Source organism: Euprymna scolopes, chromosome 29 (assembly GCF_053919585.1).
Source record: "Euprymna scolopes isolate OS-2025 chromosome 29, ASM5391958v1, whole genome shotgun sequence".
NCBI lineage: Eukaryota > Metazoa > Mollusca > Cephalopoda > Sepiida > Sepiolidae > Euprymna > Euprymna scolopes.
Genome location: NC_136510.1, coordinates 21,569,695 through 21,592,194, shown reverse-complemented (window position 1 = coordinate 21,592,194; position 22,500 = coordinate 21,569,695). Strand labels below are relative to the sequence as shown.

Sequence of the window (22,500 nt, the reverse complement as noted above, 5' to 3'; positions counted from 1 at the left end):
TTTACTTAATTGCTTTTTACTTAAATGCTTTTTACTTAAATGTTTTTTACTTAAATGTTTTTACTTAAATGTTTTTACTTAAATGTTTTTTACTTAAATGCTTTTTACTTAAATGTTTTTACTTAAATATCTTTTACTTAAATGCTTTTTACTTAAATGTTTTTTACTTAAATGTTTTTTGCTTAAATGTTTTTTACTTAAATATTTTTTACTTAATTGCTTTTTTGTTAAATGCCTTTTACTTAAATGTTTTTTACTTAAATGTTTTTACTTAAATGTTTTTTACTTAAATGTTTTTACTTTAATGTTTTTACTTAAATGTTTTTTACTTAAATGTTTTTTACTTAAAGTTTTTACTTAAATGTGTTTTACTTAAATGCTTTTTACTTAAATGTTTTTTACTTAAATGTTTTTTACTTAAATGTTTTTTACTTAAATGTTTTTACTTTAATGCTTTTTACTTAAATGCTTTTTACTTAAATGTTTTTACTTAAATGTTTTTTACTTAAATGCTTTTTACTTAAATGCTTTTTACTTAAATGTTTTTACTTAAATGTTCCCCTTTTTCTTCCTCAATCTACGATAGTTTCGTATAAACTTTGTTTACATATTATGATCTACTAATAAATTTTTGTTTAAAATGTTATTTCCTAAGAAGAAACTGTAATTAAATAGTTAATTTCAATGGTATTAATTTAAATGTATCTAACTCTTATACTGTTTATGTCCATAATTTAAATTTTAAATTCAACTTTTAAACTCTTATCATTATCCAAGTATTTTATTTTTTATTTTTTTCCTCTCTATAATCATTCATAATATTTTTACATTCCAAAAGAGATAACTCTATTTTGTCAAATTTTATCAAGTGATCAATTTATTCATTTTTTATATTTTGATTCTACTTTTACCGGCTAAAAACTAAATCAAATTTGTTTCACAGGTCAAAATTCATTATATATACCAAGTTTCACAGAGGAGTTTGGTAGAGACCGTCTGCACACCCACAGACAATCTGCATATATATATATATTTATATTTATATATATATATATATATATATATATATATATATATACATATATATATGTTTTTGTACTGTTATAGAACGTTTTAATTCAAAATTCTACACAATTATGCACAATATAGTAAATATGCATAAATAGAACTGAATCCAATCATCCAATAAGAAACTATTAAAAAATGAATAAGTAATTACATAAAGTCCCTTTTTCAAAGAATATGAAGATTAGTTAAACTTTATTTAGTTGCTCGCATATCCATGGCTGAGTATATTAAGTTCATTTTAATTTTTACATAGAACAATGGGCTTTTAATATCAATCGAAGTATGACAAAAACTTAACTTTATATATATATATATATATATATATATATATATATATATATATATATATATAACAACTTCATTTACTCACATAAAATTAATATACAAAAGTATAAATTTATGCATAAGCTTTAAGTATTTACTTCAAAAGTGCTCAATACGTAGGTAGAGCTAGTTAGTAAGTTATAAAATATATATGGCGATTAAGCTACACTGAATATTCCGCATTTTATCCACTCTAGGACTCTTCAGGCTTATGCGCATAAGCCTGAAGAGTCCTAGAGTGGATGAAACACGGAATATTCAGTGTAGCTTAATCGCCATATATATTTTATAACTTACTATATATATATATATATCACTGGATTTTTTATCTTCGACCAGACTATCCATTCATGTGTAATCACCTTTTTCTTCACCATATTCCCTCTCCTTCACTTTTTTTGTTTTCAAGTAAGATCTTTGACTTACTTGTTGTTTCATCAAATACTTCTGCATGCAAAATCCGATCCCGCATTTTGCTAATTCCTACCCTCTGATGAGAAGGAAAGTATTTGTCCGAAACTCTGCGGATTAAGGACTATCCATTTATCTAGTGTTTCCTTTTCAGATTAAATATGTTTTTAACTCATTTCAAAGTGTTTTTAACATATTTTATTAACTGTTTGCTCATATTATAAGCTCTATTTCCTATTTGGTTTTATCGAGCTTTTATATCTGGCTAAGATAATTTTATAAATATTAACTCTTTAATATTTATAATATACTTTAATTTTACCATCTTGGATCATTTTGGTAAATTTAATTGTAATTTTTATTTTATATATATATATATATATATATATATATATATATATATATATATATATATATATATATATATATATATATACTAGCAAAAGTGTTACGTACTGGGTGTTATTTTAGAAGATACCAAATATGAAGTATGTTACGTTGTTCTTATTTAGATGACGACTAATATATTTGTTGTTGTTCATGTTAGTAAGAGTCTTAGTGTGTTATAGAGACGGTCTTAGGAGTTGTTGAGTGTTCATATGTCTTAAGATGTTCATGTTTGTTGTGATACATATTGGAGACATAAACAGGGTATATATAAAGAGAGAGAGTGGGTACATATTATTTATGTACGGCCTGTACATATATTATTAAATGTTCCTTGTAGTTGACAACATATTTTGAATGTTCATTTAGAGAGGAGACAGAGTGACAGTAGGTACATGTTGAAGGCATTTATACATAATATAAACACATTACCTTTTCTCGTTGGAATGATGAACACAGAAAGACGGCAGTTATAAAAACACATAATGATTGTTTATTTTTCGACCGGTCGGAAATGATTACTTCACTTCAGGGGTTCAAAGTTGTTACAGGGTTTCTTCTAAACCTCTCGCTTCCCAGAGGGTGCGCTGACTCTTCTGGCTTCTCCCGTCTGACTCCTCTAACTTCTTCTCACTGACTGATCTCCTCTCCCCTTTCTGATTCTTACTTATCTAACTAAATTCATAACTCATGACGTCACAGCATGACCAGCACGTGCATATGAGACACCTGGCATGACATGCCTTCTCCAACCTAATTTACGTAACTCACTTACAAATAAAATTTTCCATTCTCTTTGTTTTACAAAGGAATTTAATCTACTTCTTTAATTCTGTAACCGATATTTTTATTACGCATTCTTTCTAAGAATTGTGAATAGTTTTTCAATCCAAATTGTATTTATTAAATATTTTAACAGGATCAACAATTTAACTGGACATTCCATTAAAACTTATTTTTCTTTAAAACTTATCTACAGGGTTCAATCCTTGTTTTATCTGATATCATTGTCATTTAACTAATTCTCTTTGTTTTTTTTTACTTACATGAAAAGGGGAGAGCCCTTATCATGTAACAAAAGTACCCGTCGTTGACTGGGTTCAAAAACAGCCTACAGAAAATGGACTCTGATTTATGAAAGTATGATAGGTTATGAAAAGGAAGGGTTGTAAAGAGATAGCTTCGAATTGGGGGGTATCAAAACCAAAGCAACATATGATGAAAGTAAAAATAAAATAGATAAACCCCATAATTTATTATACCATACCTGTTAACACTGAAACACTTATCACAATATTCTGTGGATCTATATTAAAAAACCTTGTTAAACTTTGTGACATATTTCCATTCTATGGAGGTCAGGCGTGAATGAACACCCCATAATTTTATTATACCATATTTCTTCAAACTGAAACATAATTATCAAAGTATACTACGCAGATAGATATGAAACATCTTTATTAAAGTTTGTGCCTATTTCCATTCTATGGGGGCCAGGCACGAACGCAGACCCCACAATTTTATCATACCATCCCTATTTAAGTTAAAACATACTTATCAAAGTATTATTATGTACATCTATAACAAAAGCACTTGTAAACGTTTTTTTTTTTTTTATTTTCATACTTTGTGGACCAGGCGTGTACGCAGACCCCACGATTTTAATGAATCATCATTATGCCAGACCAAACATACCCATTCCTGTGTCTCGATACATTTTCTATCATTATATGTGATCAGTTTTCTATAATAGTCAACCATATAGGAGCCTATTTGTGACCAGACACACACAGACGTTTAGCTTTATATTACATATATATATATATATATGTATATATATATATATATATATATATTACAAGGTAGTCATAACTTATCAAGGCTCGGAAGCCACTCGGGGATAAGGGTTATTGTGTGTACAGTACGTTAGTGTTGGAGATTTGATAAAGTGTCTTACTTAAGGAGGCGGTTCATCAGGAATTTCTTTACATTGGACTTGAAGACATCCAAGTTGTAGTCAGGTGGGAAACAGGCAACCGGAACAGAGTTCCACAGGCGTGCACTTCTAAGCAAGAAGCTTTGGCACAGATAAGGAGTGGGGAAAATTTTTGACAGTGGTTTCAGCTAGGCGGGTGTTTATCATGAAAGATTGGCAAGGGGGGACCAGAGATTGGAGTTCAGACGAGCACCTGCCATGGTAGTAACAATAAAACAAAGACAGGCTTGCAACGTTTCTCCTGTGGGAGAGAGGTTGCAGGGAAGAGAAAAGGGCATCCCCCACTAGGCCACAAAGCCTATTTTGTACTCTGTCAAGTCAGGATAGGCTGTTTTTAGCAGCTCCTGCCCAGATGTGGCAGCAGTACTTCATCCTTGGACGTATTTGGCTTTTATACAGATAGAGAATTGCATCTTCTGGAGTGGTAGAAGGATCCTACCATTTTTCCAGTGACCTTGGCAACTGACTTGATGTATGTATTCCCTTTCAGATCAGGAGTAAAGGTCAAGCCCAGAAGCTTATCAAAACATGCAGCTTCCCCTAGACGAGAGCCATCCATTTCAATTGATACTAGATGGAGATAAGAGCATTGATGATGTAAAGATAGGAGCTTGGTTTTAGATGCATTAAAAGTAACCAGCCACCTCCTACCCCACTGTACCACGCGCTCAAGATCAGAGGAAAGGGAATCAGAGAGAACTTCATCATTTACGGCCTTTGATGTGTTGCCATAGATGATCGTGTCATCAGCATAGATGTCAACGAATGATTTAAGTATGTGTTTTGGGAGATCATTGATGTATATCAGGAAGAGAGTTAGGCCTAGGATGGACCCCTGAGGAACTCCAGCATTAATATTGAGGGCCTCTGATTTCTGCCCATCAACCACTACTCTTATGAGCCTATCGGAGAGAAATGATTTAATGATCAAGAAAACATTTCCAGTAATACCGTAGCTGGAAATCTTGTGAAGTAGGCCCTTATGCCATACCTTATCGAAGGCCTTTGATATGTCAAGAGCAATTGCCCTAAAGAGGAAGCATTTGTCAAGAGATTCACTAATCCTATGAGATATAATAGTTAGCACATCTGCTGTAGATCTGGCAGAAGGGAAACCATATTGCATGTTACTAAGAAGGTTATTTCTGCTGAAGTGGTTGACTACTTCGCTATTTAATATGGATTCCAGCAGCTTACTCATGACATACAGGAGACTTATTGGTCTGTACTGAGAGCAAGATGACTTATCACCTGAATTCTTAAATACAGAGCATACTGATGAGGTTTTCCAGGATGTTGGGAAGCATTTCTCTTTAAGTCAATTCTTAAAGAGTTTTGTAAGTATGGGAGCAAGTTCTAGTTGAAGGTTTTTAAGCACAACGATTGGAATGCCGTCAGGGCCAGTTGCTTTACTGGAATCAAGGTTCTTGATTAGCTTGGCGACATCACGCACAGATATTTGTATGTTGCAGAGCGTGTTGTCCGTTATAGGAGGAAATACGGGGAGTTTATGGCCTTCGCCGCATAGGGTAGAATTAGCTGCAAAGTTCTTAGCAAATAGTTTGGCCTTGTCTGATGCTGACGAGATGACCTCATGTCCATTGATGATGGTTGGGATAGAATACACGCTTCTGTTCAAGATCCTGTTTGCTATTTACCAAAACTGGTGGGAACCAATCCACTGCTCAGCAACTTTGGATTTAACGAACTGAGTATTTTTTATTACTCTTTTACAGTGGTTGCTGGCAGTCCTGAAGGCAGTTTTAGTCTCAGAGCATCTATTATGTTGGTAGCTATGGAAAAAGTGATTTCTGTTCGCGATGGCTGTAGCATGTTCTGGGGAGAACCATGGCTGGCTGTTAGGTTTTTGTTGGAATTTTTTGGATGGTATGAATCGGTCTATGCCTACAATTAGCCATTCGGTCAGGTCTGATACTATGGAGGACACATCCTTTTTAAACATGGAATGCAGTGGTAGATCGGATATAAGTGTATGAAAGCTATCCCAGTCGGCGGTAGAGTATCGATATACAGTACGGTGGAGAGGTACATCTCCAGACTTATTGCATTTCATTTTTATTTTAACTGATACAACCGCGTGGTCGGAAGATCCCGGAGGAGACAGAACGGAACTTTAACATAGCTCAGGGGAAGTTGTGAGAAATAAGTCTAGAAGGCTAGCATACTTACCGGAAGTATTGGGCACTCGGGTTGGTCAGCCATTCCGCATTGTGGACATTGAAGTCACCACAAATGTGGATGTCTACTGAAGTGCGAGCAGACAAGATGTGGTAAATTTTTTCAGATATGCTCTTAAGGATAGTAACTCTACTATTGTGGGGGCGATAGAGGGCAAATATAAATACGGTGGTGTAAGCAAGCACATACAAGGTAAATTAGGGTTTTTACCACACGGAAAGCCATCTTTTATGTAGGCACATATTCCATGTCTTTGGCGATCTTGGGGGTCAGATTTAGATGTTAAGTTAAAGTATCCTTTAATTATGAATTCGTCAAGGGAAGTGGTCGGCCTAATGCCAGTTTCACTTAGGAAGAATATGTCTGGTTTCGTCTTCTGTAATTGGGTTTCAACCTCTGGAAGGTTGGAACGGAGACCCCTGATGTTGGAGAAGGAGACATGGTAGTAGGGGTCTACGTTGGAGGATGGGGTTCTAGGTTTACACATGTTATTATATATATATATACAGTAAGTTATAAAATATATATGGTAACTAAGCTATACAGAATATTCCGCATTTCATCCACACTAGGATTCATCAGGCCTGACGAATCCTAGTGTGGATGAAACGCGGAATATTCTGTGTAGCTTAATTGCTATATATATTTTATAACTTATGAATCCTAGTGTGGATGAAACGTGGAATATTCTGTGTAACTTAATTGCCATATATATTTTATAACTTACTACCTAGCTCTACCTACATATTGAGCACTGTTGAAGTATATGCTTAAAGTTTACGCATAAATTTATACTTTCGTATATTGATTTATGTGATTAAATTAAGAAATCATATATATATATATATATATATATATATATATATATATATATATATATATAATTATTTTCCACAGCCGGCTGTGGAAAATAATTATATATATTCTCTCACACTTTCTGAACATATATATATATAAAGACAGAGAGAAATACACACACATATACATGTATATATATATACATATACACACATATATATAAATGTATATATACTAGCAGAACCGCCTTGCTTTGCTTGGGCCCTATGTACTGGTCATAAATTTATGTGCATATGTATACAGGGTGGCCGAAAAGTCCCAGGACACTGACCGAAATGTCCCAGGACACTCTATTTTTAATATTTTAATGCTGTTAAATATGATTGATTGCAGCTTTTGCTAGCGTATCAAGGGATTCTCTAAAAAAAATGGAGGCGAATGGAATTGTGCAAGAACAACGAGGGCCAACATACTGATCCCCTAGACCACTAAATTACTCTAGTTGTTTTCTGCTTTGTTTCTAATAAAGTTTTCTTTTTTTTTGTTGAATATATATGTTTTCTGTGTGTTTCATTAAAAAATACTGTTTTATTATAAATACATGTATAGTGTCCTGGGACTTTTCGGCCACCCTGTACATTAAAAAATGTTATTATATATGGTAATGCCTTTCTATATAATAGGCTCCCTTAACTACCATACAGAAAAGTTGGTAGAGACCGCAAACCTCAAATTTTTTTAACTTTGACCCCAATTTTGACTCTTTAACATTTATTGTTTTGGGCTCAAATTAAATTAAAATGTTTGACCCATGTCCAAGTAAACTACATCTAAAATTGCAAGTGTTTAGACCCTAAGTTGGCGGAGGTGTTTGGTAGAGTCTGCAAAAGTCAACTCTGTAAACTTTGATCTCTTGACAGCCAAATTTTCGCCCAAAAACTGATTAAAAAGCTTGCTCCATGTCTGAAAACCCTTTATGTAAATTTTCACATGCTTAATAGTTTGGTAGAGATCGCAAAGGTAAAATCTTTTGAACTTTGACCCCTTAAAAAAAGCTTGCTCTATGTCTGAATACCGTTTATGTAAAATTTCAAATGTTTAGACCAAAAATTAGCTTAATAATTTGGTAGAGACCGCAGAGGTCAATTTTTTAAAAACATTTGACCCCAATTTTGACCCCTTAACATTTATTTTTTTCGGGCTAAAATAAAATTATAAAGTAAGATCCATGTCTAAGTAACCTATATCTAAAATTTCAAGTGTTTATACACAAAATTAGCGGAGGAGTTTGGTAGAGTTCTCAAAGGTCAAATCGTTAAACCTTGAGCCCTTTACAGGCAAATTTTGGACTGAAAACCGATTTATAAGATTTTCCCAAATCTCAATACCCCTTATGTCAAATCTTGAGTCTGTAGACTGAAAATTGACAGTTATTTGGTAGGGAAATGTACACAGACAGAAAGGCACACACACACACACACACACACACACACACACACACACACACACACACTTTCACTTTTATACATATACTAACATGGGTGCCCAACATTGTCCGGGTATTTGGAGGTGTATGCTGAGCAAAAAAAAAAAAAAATTGTCATTTTTTTTTAACTTTGACCCCTATTATGACCCCTTGACATTTATTGTTTTGGGTTTAAATCAAGTTATGAAGTTAGATCCATGTCCAAGAAATCTATATATAAAATTTTAAGAGTTTAGACCCTAAATTGGCGGAGGAGTTTGGTAGAGTTTACAAAGGTCAAATCGTTGAAATTTGACCCGTTAACAACCAAATATCTGGCCGAAAACCGATCCCAAAGATTTTCCCAAATCTCAGTACCCTGTATATTAAATTTCGAGTCTGTAGCCCGAAAATTGATAGAGTTATTGTGGAGTGAAATGTACACACACACACACACACACACACACACACACACACACACACGCAGGCAGACAAACAGACAGACACACAGACACGTTCACTTTTATATATATATACTAGCATTTCAGCCAGGTGTTGCCCGGGTGTTTGGAGATGTATGCTGAACAAAAAGAAAAGAAAAAAAACGGTCAATTTTTTAACCTTGATCCCTATTATGACCCCTTAACATTTATTGTTTTGGACTCAAATCAAGTTATTAAGTTAGGTCCATGTCCAAGGAACCTATATCTAAAATTTTAAGTGTTTAGACCCAAAATTGTCGGAGGAGTTTGGTAGAGTTCTCAAAGGTCAAATCGTTGAACGCTGACCTCTTAAAAGCCAAATTTCTGGCCGAAAACCGATCACATCGATTTTCCCAAATCTCAGTACCCCATATATCTAATTTCGAGTCTGAAGACTTTAAATTGACAGAGTTAGGGAAATGTACACAGACACGCAGACAGACAAACATACAGGCACACAGACACGTTCACTTTTATATATATATATATATATATATATATATAGAGAGAGAGAGAGAGAGAGTGTGTGTGTGTTGAGCAAAAAAATAAAAAAGTTGTAGTAGGCAGGCAGGCAGGCTCGAACCCATATCGCGAAGAAAGAGAAGAATGGGAGAAAAAAACGTTACGTCTTTGCCGTTGCGTCCATTATCAAACTGGAAGTGGCGAAGGTTTAAATTAAGGCTAGTCAATCGAAAAGAGAGGATGACTTTGAAAATATCGGCAAAAAAGTGCCCAGGTGAGGATGAAGACATTAATGTTTTTACCCAGTTTTTTTATATTTGTTGTCTGAAGGGTCGAACTTGAAAACGATACTGATCTCGTGAAAATCAGTTCCCTCTTTCTAAAGTTTTAGACAAGCATACATACATACATACGTTTAAACAGACAGGTGAAATTTATATTATATATATATATATATATATATATATATATATATATATATATAACTACTTCATTTACTCACATAAAATTAATATACGAAAGTATAGATTTATGCGTAAACTTTAAGTATTTACTTCAAAAGTGCTCAATACGTAGGTAGAGCTAGTTAGTAATTTATAGAATATATATGGCGATTAAGCTACACTGCCTTAAACCACTAACCTAGTTCTAAAACAGATCCTTTGTTCGATAAAATGCATGCCCATTGGCTGATAGGAAGGGGCGCGGTGGATACTAGAAAGCTGATTGGCTAACTAAAATTCTCAACAAAAGAGGACCATATATAAAAACGAGAAACAACCACAGAATTCGCGCATAAGCCTGACGAATCTTAGAGTGGATGAAACGCTGAATATTCAGTGTAGCTTAATTGCCATATATATTTTATAAATTACTATATATATATATATATATATATATATATATATATATATATATCGATAGAGAGAGAGAGAGGGGGTGAGAGATTTTAACTTATATACTCACGCGCATTGTGTAGAAGATTTCTTTGGTTTATATTTTTTTCCAAAATTATCCGAACACGTTTGCACCTTATCCTGAATATCATCTTTAGCCAAGCAGTATTTGTGATGGATGTAATCTGAAGCAAAAACGTTTGATTCATCATTCACACACTTTAAAAATCCATTTCTTGAATAAGATTATTAATTTCGACATGCCACGTAAGTACGTAATAGTTTGTTTTTTGTTTTTTTTTTTCCTTAAAATGCATTTATAATGCTTATAATGCACAAGCACCTAGAAAACTTACAATTTCTGCCAGCACCGCACAAAAAATCGATTTTCTTTTGAAGAATTCGTTTGATAATTTCAAGACTTGGTTCTTCCGGATTTTCAGGAATTCTTTTCATGCAATGATCAAATAAAGTTTTCATCCTGAAAATTTAAAGAGAAAAAAAGTGAACATTATAGATTGATTTATTTTACTCCTTTTCATGCAAAGCAAGACATATTGCCACTTTAAGGGACTACTATTTGGGGGTTGAGTCCAACAGGAGAGTGTGGGGGGGGGGAGTTAAGCAGCGAGATGTCTGTTCACATTACATTTAAATTATTGAAAGTTCTGTATCGAATACTCCTACATTCATGAATTCATTGTTGCTTACCATTTTTGATGTTGCCCAGGTGTTCAGACTGTCAACGTAGGTTTCTCGCTGTTGTCCCCTGCTTCTTCTACCCACCATTATTTGTGTCAAACTAATCTGTTCTATTCCACCTTTTCTGTAGACTTGTCCCATGAACCTCATTTGCCTTTTTCGTACTCTTCTTATTAGAGACCTTTCTGTGTTTATCATTTCTAATGCCTCTTGATTTGTTTTATTTTCTGTCCCCAGGAACTAAGTTTACATTGCCCCTCGTCTCTTCCTCATGCAGTTGGTGGTTTTCCAGAACTCCCTCCCTCTCTCTCTCTCTCTCTCTCTCTCTCTCTCTCTCTCTCTCTCACACACACACACATACACTCATTCACTCTTTCTCTCTCTTTCACGCACACACATACACACACACATTATATATATATATATATATATATATATAATGTGTGTGTGTATGTGTGTATATTCATATATATATATATATATAATGTGTGTGTGTATGTGTGTATATTCACTATATATATATATATATATATAGTCTTTGAAGTTTTTAACCTGTAAAACTATACAAAAAAATATTTTTTATCATTCGTTAGAAAACCATCTAGTCAGTAAGTTATTTAATCACCTGCAATCACTGCATCAACTTGCTCTCGAATTTACTATAATACCAATAATTTATTTGTCAAGGGATCATCAGTTGTTTACCATGAAACACTGTTTCGGGGATTTAAAAACAAAACAATATATTACATCATGGCTCCCCAGCAGTGTTGATCAAACACCACCACCCTTAATCTTAGGAAGAAGGCATGTTACAAACATTTGATCCAATTTCCTATTCTTAATTGCAGTTACTAACCTTTTCATACTATAAAAATGAATTTCTTACCTGCGTGATTCATCAATTTCCACATTTAATATGGATATATTTTTTAATTTATCAGTCTTGTATTTATAAGATTACGGATTAATCCATGTAACTACTTATCACCCCCACTATAATTAGTATTTAGTATATTTACATTCTTATTTATTTAAAATTAGATATATAAAGGTTAAAAATATATATGTAAAAAAAAAAAATATATATATATATATATATGTGTGTGTGTGTATATATATATATATATATATATATATATATATATATATATATGAACTCTCCCATCGATTTCTGTCATGTCTGAAAGTGACACAATGTTCAAGGAACGAGATCGGAGATGCGTCGCTGTACAACCCACACTCTCTACCATTATAACAAAAGGACCATTGCTAGTACCCTCAAAATGCAAATCTGGATTGTTCAACGCTTGAGGGAACAATTCAACCCATTGGATGATCCACGATTATGGTCTTTGGTATGGTTTCGAGTGAGGGCTACATCATGTCACCTCACATCTTTGAAGTCGACTTGAAAGTCAACACTAAAGTGTGCGTGGATGTGATGAAGAGTATGGTGATCCCCTGGTGGAATCAGGTAACTGCTGGCAGACCCTGGGTATGAAAGAAGGACTCGGCGCCGGCCCACGTCCAAAAAAACCGAGGCTTGGCTACAGAAGGAGTGCTACGACTCTGTACCCTGCTCTCACTGGCCTCCTCCTCCTACCCGAACCCGCTGGACTACTTCGTTTGGTCATATGTTGAGAACATCACCAACATGACCTCCCACAACACCAAAGTTAGCCTATATATATTCTTCATTAATATTTTTAACCCAAAATTTTTATATATTAAAATATATTAAAATTCGGTAATGTTCATATACCAATGACAATTCAAGTCAAAATTAATTGACTCAATTATAAAGCTTCAACTGCTCATTCTTTTAGTGATTCAATTTCTTTTACAATTTCAAAAAAAAAAACAACATTGAAAAGTTTTGGCAATTAACAAAGATGGCCGACCAAAAAGCATGCTCTAGGATTGAACAGCGATCAGTTATCAAGTTTTTTGTTGCTGAAAGGTGCAAACCAGTTGAAATAGGAAAATGTCAACTGTGTATATTGCCATATGTTTCAGCCGAAAAAAATGTCTACAAATAGGCTAATTTGTTTAACGAAGGACGAATCAGCATTGAGGATGAAGACGGGCATAGAAGGCCTATAGAAATCAGATCTTCTCAAGTGATTGAATCAGTCACTGACCCCATTTAATCTGGCAGAAGAAGGACAATGGATGACTTTGCAAGGATTTAGAGGTTACCTGTTGAGACAGCACATAAAATTGTCCATGATGATCTTGGTTCATCAGAGATCAGATAGCAGTGGGTGCCAAAGATGCTTATTGCAGAGCACAAATTGAGGCGGGTCGAATTGTCCCAGCTATGTTTCTTCAGCTATGAGAAGGGGGGGGTGAGTTTCTGAAGAATGTTGTAACATGTGACGACACATAGGTTTGGTATTGTGAGTCCGAGTCGAAACGGCAGTCTGTGGAGTGAAAGCACATAGGCTATCCAGTGAAAAAGTTCAAGTCCCGACGGTCCATGAAGAAGGTGATAGGGTTTGGCGGGGAGGGGGGATATGCAAGGTCCAATCACCATTTCACTCCTTGAAAAGGGAAGCACTGTGAACAGTGTCGACTATTGTAAAAAAAACAGAGACAGGCAAAGAAAGACATAAAGAACAAACGCAGAGGGTCATCAGCCAGAAAGAGTCATCTTGCATCATGACAACGCAAGGCCTCCTACAGCAGCCCAAACGATACAGGCCATCAAAGAGCTTGACTCGGAATTCCTCCCTCACCCACCTTGCAGCCCAGACTGAAGAAGAAGAAGAAGAAGAAGAAGAAGAAGAAGAAGAAGAAGAAGAAGAAGAAGAAACAACAACAATAATAATAATAATTCTGATTTCGTTTATCAATGTCTCTCTGGAAAGGGGGGATTCATTTCCAGAGGATTTCCCTTGATCCCGGCTTCAAACCAGGAGCTTCAAAGATCAAGGGTTTTCCTAAGGATGTTGGTGGTACCTACAATTGCAGAGGTCTGAAGGCCACCTAAAACATCAGGGATTTGTAGCTTTTTCAATTGTCCTTCCAGACGAGTTGATACTACTCCTACGACCGGGATTATTTGTGTTTTAACACCGTGTATACGCCTTATTTCCAAGGCCAACGGAGCATAATTGCTTCACTTCTCGTTCTCGTTCTCTCTCACATTCCTGTTCCAGGGTAATAATGATGATGATGATGATGATATTCGTCGAAACTCGTTCTTGCCAAGTCCCGACTTTAATTGTAATCTTTACCGACTGCTCTCTCTCTCTCTCTCTCTCTCTCTCTCTCTCTCTCTCTCTCTCTCTCTCTCTCTCTCTCTCTATCTCTATCTCTCTCTATCTCTCTCTCTATCTCTCTCTCTCAATTGTCTGCCCTGTGCTTTCTCTTTCCTTTCTTTTCACAACAGTCATTGTCCTCATATGCAAATTAATGCCATATGTATATCAATAAACCGTCTACAGATGAAAGTCTTTTTTTTCTCTTCCCCTCTTTTTTTTTTTTTTTTTTTTTTTTTTTTTTTTTTTTCTTTTTCATTCCATCATCCGACAGGATAGGCAGTTAGTGTAAGTCACGGTTTTGATTACTTTTGCCACTTCAGACTTTCACCTGTTTGGTCCCTTGAAAGCGTTCGCGAGAGACACAAAAATTTGAAAGTGACGATGAAATCAAAAGTGTTGCAAGCGACTGGCTGCGATATCAGTCCTAAGATTTTAACGCTAATGGAATACAGACGCTTGTACACAGATGGGAAAAGTGTGTGACCTTTCTGGTAGACTACGTTAAAGAAAGGTAAGTTCTATCTGTATTAAAAGTCCTTATACCGAAACTCCCCCCCTTATATATTGAATGTCCCTCGTACTAATGGGTCAAAATTGATAAACTTTGAACTGGCAGGCGTAAGTCGACTAAACGTGTTATTTTTACGCATACGCAAATATACATTTATATATTTAACAAGATTATTTTTTTTCTATGCGTATGGACAGACGATAACGAATATGGCTGGAGAGCTAAGTGTTTTGGTTTCGATTCTGGATGATGGCACCAAAATGATAGTTTGTTTTAAACTGTTGTGATCACTCTTATTTATTGGGTACAATATAATAATCATTAGAGAATTGGCTTTATAATAAAAAAAATGTGAAATCTGCAAAACTAAAAATGGTATTTTTAAGCATATTTTACGACTGGGACATGTTGGGCAATCTGTTAGTTATAAAAAAAAATAAATAAATAAATAAACGCTGCTACGCAATAACTCGTACGCAATACAAACCTGAGCCGTTTTACCGAATCTATTGAATAAGTGCGTGTTCTTGTTAGACAAAGTTGAGAAATGATTTATGGAACTTACCCACAAAATTCTTTGAACTTACTTATCGGCCAGATTGGTAAAGGACTGGCCACCATCACTTCCACGTCAGAATTGGGAAGAATCTTCTGTAAACATTTTGTTGTATCGGCCTGGATTTCTGCCACAACGCCGTATAAACCTTCAGAAGAAAAAAAATATTTTCAAAACGAAAACGAAAATATGTAATAAAAGGTTAAGGTAGTTTACTTGAAACAGCGTAAACGTGAAGCCAAAACCACCATAAACAACACTCGTCTAGCTGAAAACACTATCAACAATTCCCCCCCTCTTTATCTGTGCCTAAACCTAAACGTAGATTCTATGAACAAAGCTTCTTTCTTAGAACTGCACGCCTGTGGAACTCTCTTCCGATTGCCTGCTTTCCAGTTGACTACAATCTGATTGTCTTCAAGTCCAACGTAAACAAATTCTTGATGAACCGTCCCCCCAAGTAATCCAATTTACAGAATTCTCACTACTTATGTTTACTACGCTATAATCACATTGACTAATGTATACCGATTAACCCCTATCCTCGAGTGGCCTCCGGGCCTTGATAAGTGGTGATCCCTGTTTAAAAAAAATAAAAATAAAGTGTGTATATAAAGTTCTAGAAGGTAATACAGTGCAGAAGTGTAACGGATCGACAAAAACTGAAGCGAATTAAAACGTAACAGTAGAATAAGCTAAGTAGATTTACCTTTTTATGAATACAATATATGGGTATTTTTGGTAAAACTTGCGGAGAATGCTCTATTTTACGGTTGTTTGTAAAAATGGAATGGAAGTTTAAATTTCGTTCCGTTTTAATAATTTTCTTTCTTTCTTTTCTTTCGTTCTTTTATTGTGCCCCAAAAACCAAAGTAATCGAAAGAATAACATTCAACAATCATATTATTTATCTATCTATCTATCTATCTATCTATCTATATATATATATATATATATATATATATATATATATATATATATATATATATATATATATGTGTGTGTATATAAAAGCGAAAATGTATGTATGTTATGTCAGGTCATGTCATATGCTACTGGTACCATGTAACCCAGTACTACCTGCCTCATGGTCGGTTCACCGGTGACTAAACTGGTTCCCTCACCAGACTTGTTTGGTGAGGAGGGTGGCTAGTCTCCCTGAAGGATTAAAAACAAGACCTTCCAAAGGGTGAATGAACCCTTTTTCGGGGTCAACGGCCAACTAGCACTGTGTATATTTGTGTGTATCTATATATGTGTTGGGGTGGTGAGGGTTCCGTAAGCCGTGGTGAAGGCGACCTTTCTAGGAGAAGCAAATCTCTAATTTAAAAAACCATAAAGCGGGAGACCAGTACCCACATTAAGCTGGTCTACAGTTTAATTTGTTGCTGGTTATCTTGCTCTTGCTTGTTGCTGGATCTCAAATTTTGAACCAAGAGAGAGATTTAGCTGTTATACAAAATTAAGACTCTGTAACATCATCTTTGTATAGATACTCCCTCAGGTATTTGGGCTCATGGACTTTAAGTGTCCGAGGGAGTAGCACTCGTCTGGCAAGACGTTGCAATCATCATGTATGCATGCATGTATGCATGTATGTATGTGTGTTTGTATGTTTCACAAAACTTTCGACACGGGCCACGGATTTTCGCCAGATAGGTATCATTTTAAAGCTCCAACCTTCGCCTGAGAAATATCGAAAAATTGGCAAAAAACATTAATTCCTTCACCCTAAAATCATCAGTTTTGTGCAGGGAGGGGTGCCGAAAAAATAGTTCCTTTATTTTCTCTGCTCCTGCTACTACGACAATGACGTTATGTTTGACCTAGAAAACATTGACGTTAGTTTCAACCACCTGCAAGTGTTTTTGAAGGTGTAATTTTATTCGTTATTAAGTGCATGTCTTTTTGGCGTAGGGGTAACGTGCCGGGCATTTTATTCCACTTTACCCTCAATGCTTCGGGTTCGAGCCTGTCTTTCTACCTAAACTTTTTTTCCTCTTTTACACATTTTTTTTTTTTTATGTATTTTCGCTGTTTTGCTTTGTATTAATTTTTCCAATTTTTCTTAACATCGTGTTTGTTTTTTATAATATTAAAACAGGGTCACCCTCTCCTACATACATACCCCCAAACACCCGGGCAACGCCGGGTACCCCCTGTTAGTATATATATAAAAACGAAATTTTTATTTTTATAAAAATAAAAATTTATTAACAAAAACGAAATAATTTAATTTCTAAACGAAAAAAGTCAATTTGGTATACCTTTTTGATATTGTTTTTACATAATTCCAACTCACCGTTCACATTGGAAATGTCGGATTTTATAGGTTTCGGGCATGCTTATAACAATTAAACACCTCAGCCTCCACATGTTAAGAACAGCTTTCGGAATAGGCATTATTATAATTGATTTTCAAGTTAATAATGTAGGGCTTGTGTTAATATTCAATATTATTTTATTTTATTTCTTTTTCCTTGTATCAATAACTTTATTTATATTTTGTTTAAACTTTATTTTTTGAATACTTATTAAGGCGGTTGGTATGTTTGAATGTAACTATTTAAAGGGAGACAACTTTCCATAATGATTAATTAATATATATATATATATATATATATATATATATATATATATATATATATATATATATATATATACTAGCATTTAAGCCCGGCGTTGTCGGGTGATCGAAGGTATATGTTGAGCAAAAATAAAAAAGTGGTAGTAGAATCAATTTTTTAAAAAACTTTTACCCCTATTATGACCTCTTAACATTTATTGTTTTGGGCTCAAATCAAGTTATTAAGTTAGATCCCTGTCCAAGGAACCTATATCTAAAATTTCAAGTGATTCGACCCAAAATTAGCGGAGGAGTTTGGTAGAGTTCTCAAAGGTCAAATCGTTGAACTTTGACCTCTTAAAAGCCAAATTTCTGGCCGAAAACCGATTACAAAGATTTTCGAGTCTGTAGACTGAAAATTGACAGAGATATTGTGCTGGGAAATGTACACAGACAGACAGACAGACAGACAGACACACACACACACACACTTTTACTTTTATATAAGAGGCATTTTCTGTATGCGTGTGATTTATTTAAAATTAATATTTCGACGTGATACATTATCTCATGTCGAAATATTAATTTAAACAATTCAATGTTTATTTAATTTTCAAAATCTTCGCGCTTTATTTTGGCTTATCATTCAAAAACTACCGCGTTTGAATATATGGTTAAGTGTTAATTTTACTCATTTAGAACTGCTTTAAAGAATTCATACATAATATTAAATTCAATTTTTTTTTTAAATATTCTTAAGGCTGCAATATTTTAAGTTATAAATTTATATATTTCCAGGTTTTAACAACTTGTCGTTTTACTTTTCTAAGTTTAATCTTAACCACATTACCTTTCATGCTGGCATTTTTCTATGTAATAAACATATGGGTTATTGTAAATGTGAGCAGTAAAATTAATCTCGGGCCTGAACGTTGCACTTTTTTCTTTTCTTTTTCAGAAAGTCGAAACTAGCTTTTTTGGTAGTAACAATTGTTATCTGGCACGAGTTAATCGATAACAGTTTAATGTAGTTTGCTTGAAGCATTCTCTAGTGTGTATATAAAGGTAATTTATAGAAGGCTATACAATGCACAGGTATAATGAATCGACACAAACTGAATCCAATTAAGACATATTACGTTGGAATAAGTTAAGCAGATTCACTTTTTTATTAATACAATATCTGTTTTTATATACTTTTAACATTGAATGTTCTTACTTGCGTCAGTGTGGCCCAGTGATGAAAGTGCCGTATCGTATGATATTTCGGGAATATTTCCCTTCTTCAAATATGGGTTCGTCAAACGTGAATTCGGGTGCTATTGTAAACGTGGTCAGTGAAATTTATTTATTTATTGTGTTATAGAATGTGGAATCAAATCAAAATAGTACCATAGGTCACAAGCCTGGGGCGGACCCAAGGCGAGAACTAATGATCCGTTGGATTTGTTTTTAATAATATACAGGTCTTCGTAGCTATCTTAAGCCATATTTAATTTTGGGGAAAGTTACAAATAACTCTAGGATATATTTTTTTTTATTTTAATTCTTTTCAGTACATGGATTAGAGTTTTTCTGTTGGAGGCTACAAAAATATTTATTTAGAAATTAATAAATATCAACTTTTCTTGAAGACAGTAAGACCCCCCCACCCACACCCACACACTTATTTAAGTTCCAGAAAAAAATTAAGTAGTTTTATTAATCTGGGCCCGCTTCAGGCTTGAGACCTATGGTATCATATTGATTTCATCCTATCTTCTGTAACATTATAAATCACTACTATTATATAAAGGAAACGTTCTATGTGTGTGTGTGAGTGAGTTCTCTAACGGGCAACGCCAGGAAACGGGTTAGCTAGTAAAAAATAAATGAGATCATTTGAATATTTATAGGCGAAAAAAACGTCCTTCCTTTTATTGTAAATTCATAAAATACCATGTATTTCGTCAAAACAGTTGAGGCTGGATTGCAAATTAAACTTCACGCCTCTCCTTTCCAACATTTTAAAATTTACGTGGGGTCTGTGTCTGCGCTAGGCAACAGCACTCAGCCAAAAATTAAATGGCCCACTTTAGTGTTCAGGACAAGTTTCATTTCAAGATATTAAATACGAACAACACCTGTGTTTTACTATTAACTTGGTTCAATTGACAATTTCCAATGGACGAAATGATCGAACGAAAAATAAAATTATTAATTTGCTTTGTGATTGCTTTCTTATATTAAATTCATTAATTTATTTATTTTTGGCGAAATTGATTTTTTAATCACCCCCACTTTAAAAGAAAATGCGATTCATTAACTCAAACATTTATTTTAAGTTTGTGTTATAAATTAAACTTCTTATAAAAAAAATTCAGGTAGTAAGTCCAATGCCATGAAAAGTACATTATAATCATGAGATTTACGCAGAAGATTTTAGTTAATTTACTTTTCAGGGCAACGGCAGGACATAGGTTAGCCAGTAAAAAATATAATTGATTTAATTATTTATTGGCGAAAGTGATATTTAATTGTTAAAATATACTTTATTTCCTGAAGCACTCATCTTAAGTTCGGGTTGGAAACCCATAAGTTTGGATAATACAAATCCCTCTCCATCTCAGCTTTTACATTCATATCGTGGGGTATGCATTCACGCCGGAAAACACTAATCAACAAAGAATTGAATAAACAACTTTACAGTTCAAGGCAAGATTCATTTCACTATACTGAATACGAACAACGTCAAAAACTTGGTTCAACTCGAAAGTTTCCTAGTTTGAAATGATGGACATTTTTTTTTTTCAGCGAAACGAGATCGTAAAAGATAAAACTTCAAAAGATGGGAGATTTTTTTTGTTTTTTTTTTTTTTTACATAGGCATAACTACTTATCAACGCCAGAGACCACTCGAGGATAAGGGTTAAGAGTGTATAGTAGTCAGTTGGACAATATAGTAATCGTTAGTAATGGAAATTCGGTAAATTTGTTAACTTAAGTGGAACGGCTCATCAAGAACTTGTTTACGTTGGACTTGAGGACAACCATATTGCAGTCAGCTGGAAAGCAGGAAAACGGAAGACAGTTCCACAGGCGTGCAGTTCTAAGAAAGAAGCTTTGTTAATGGAATCTACGTTTAGGTTTTGGCACAGATAAAGAGTGGGTGAAATTATTGATAGTGTTTTCAGCTAGACGAGTGTTTCTAGTGAAAGTTTGGCGAGGGGGAAACCATAGATTGAAGCTCAGTCGAGCACTTGCTGTGAAAATATAGGTTACCTCGGCTGAAACGTTGTGAACGTAACACTCCAGATAAAAATAAACGAAATGGTCAAACGAGAAATAATTAATTTGCTTTGCGACTGCATTCTTATATTTATATTTATTCATTTATTTATTTTTGGCAAAATTAAGTTTTAACAATCCCACTTTTTTTTTTAGAAGAAACTCGAACATTTATCTTAAGTTGGTATTAGAAATTGGACTTCTGTCATAAATTCAGGCGGTAAGGCCAACACCTAACACTTTTATATTAACATCGTTAAATGTTGGGGGCCTGAAACTTCACTTGTACGTTTCAATTGCACCACTCCCCTTTCCAACTGTTTTGCATTTACATCGTGGGGTCTGCGTCCGCGCCAGGCAACAGTACTCATCCAAAGATTAAATAGATTAAGAAAAACTCGAACGTTTATCTAAAGTTCATATCGTGAGGTTAGCGATCGCGCAGGAAGACAAGTATAATTTGGGTTAATAACTTCTTTTTAACTAATCTACTTTCCCAGGAAACGCTGGGACACAAGTTAAAATAAATCTAATCATTGCTTTAAGTATTTATTAGCGAAGGAAAAAAAAGGGTTTATTAACTCAAGTTATATTTTAAGTCTAGATCAGAAATTAAACTTCTATTATGTGTCTGGGTAGATCAAAGGTTGGGACCTGGAAGTTATTTTAGTTAATTTACTTTCTCGGGGAAACGCCAGGATACGGGTTAGCTGGTAAAAAAATAAATATGATCATTGATTTTAATAAGAGCTACTAAAAGATACGTAATAAATCAATTATATTTGAGCATTAAAATGGGTTGATAAAACAGACGCTTCGTATAAGATATGATATAAAATATTAGACTTACCTAGAAGCGATAATACAAGGAAAATAAGTGCCTTGCAACAGGAAGCCATTGTTAAGCGGTATAAGCCAAAACGATTTTTGACAATTTAAATGGACGCTTAGCAATATTGAACTGTGGTCAGATAAAGAAGAAGAAAACAGAAAATCGCACAGATAACTTTGATAAACATCAAGTGTGGTTTGTGTGGCCTTATCATGCGTGACCTTTGCCACTTACAATCGGTCCGATTTTTCTTCTTTTTTTTTTCGCTGGAGGAAGAGAAGGGATCAAAACTTGTTAAATTTGGGTAAT

General features: G+C 34.3%; 1 protein-coding gene across 1 annotated transcript in view; it reads right to left on the bottom strand.

Annotated features, from left to right (window-relative positions):
- Positions 1–22,500, bottom strand: part of LOC145252538 (uncharacterized) — a 99,113-nt gene that overhangs the window by 9,002 nt on the left and 67,611 nt on the right. The window contains exons 10-12 of the mRNA XM_080112087.1: positions 15,536–15,674; positions 10,845–10,969; positions 10,559–10,673 (exon numbers count right to left, since the gene is read on the bottom strand). Coding sequence (XP_079968213.1) covers positions 10,559–10,673; positions 10,845–10,969; positions 15,536–15,674 — 379 coding nt within the window. The remainder of the gene's footprint in view (positions 1–10,558; positions 10,674–10,844; positions 10,970–15,535; positions 15,675–22,500) is intronic.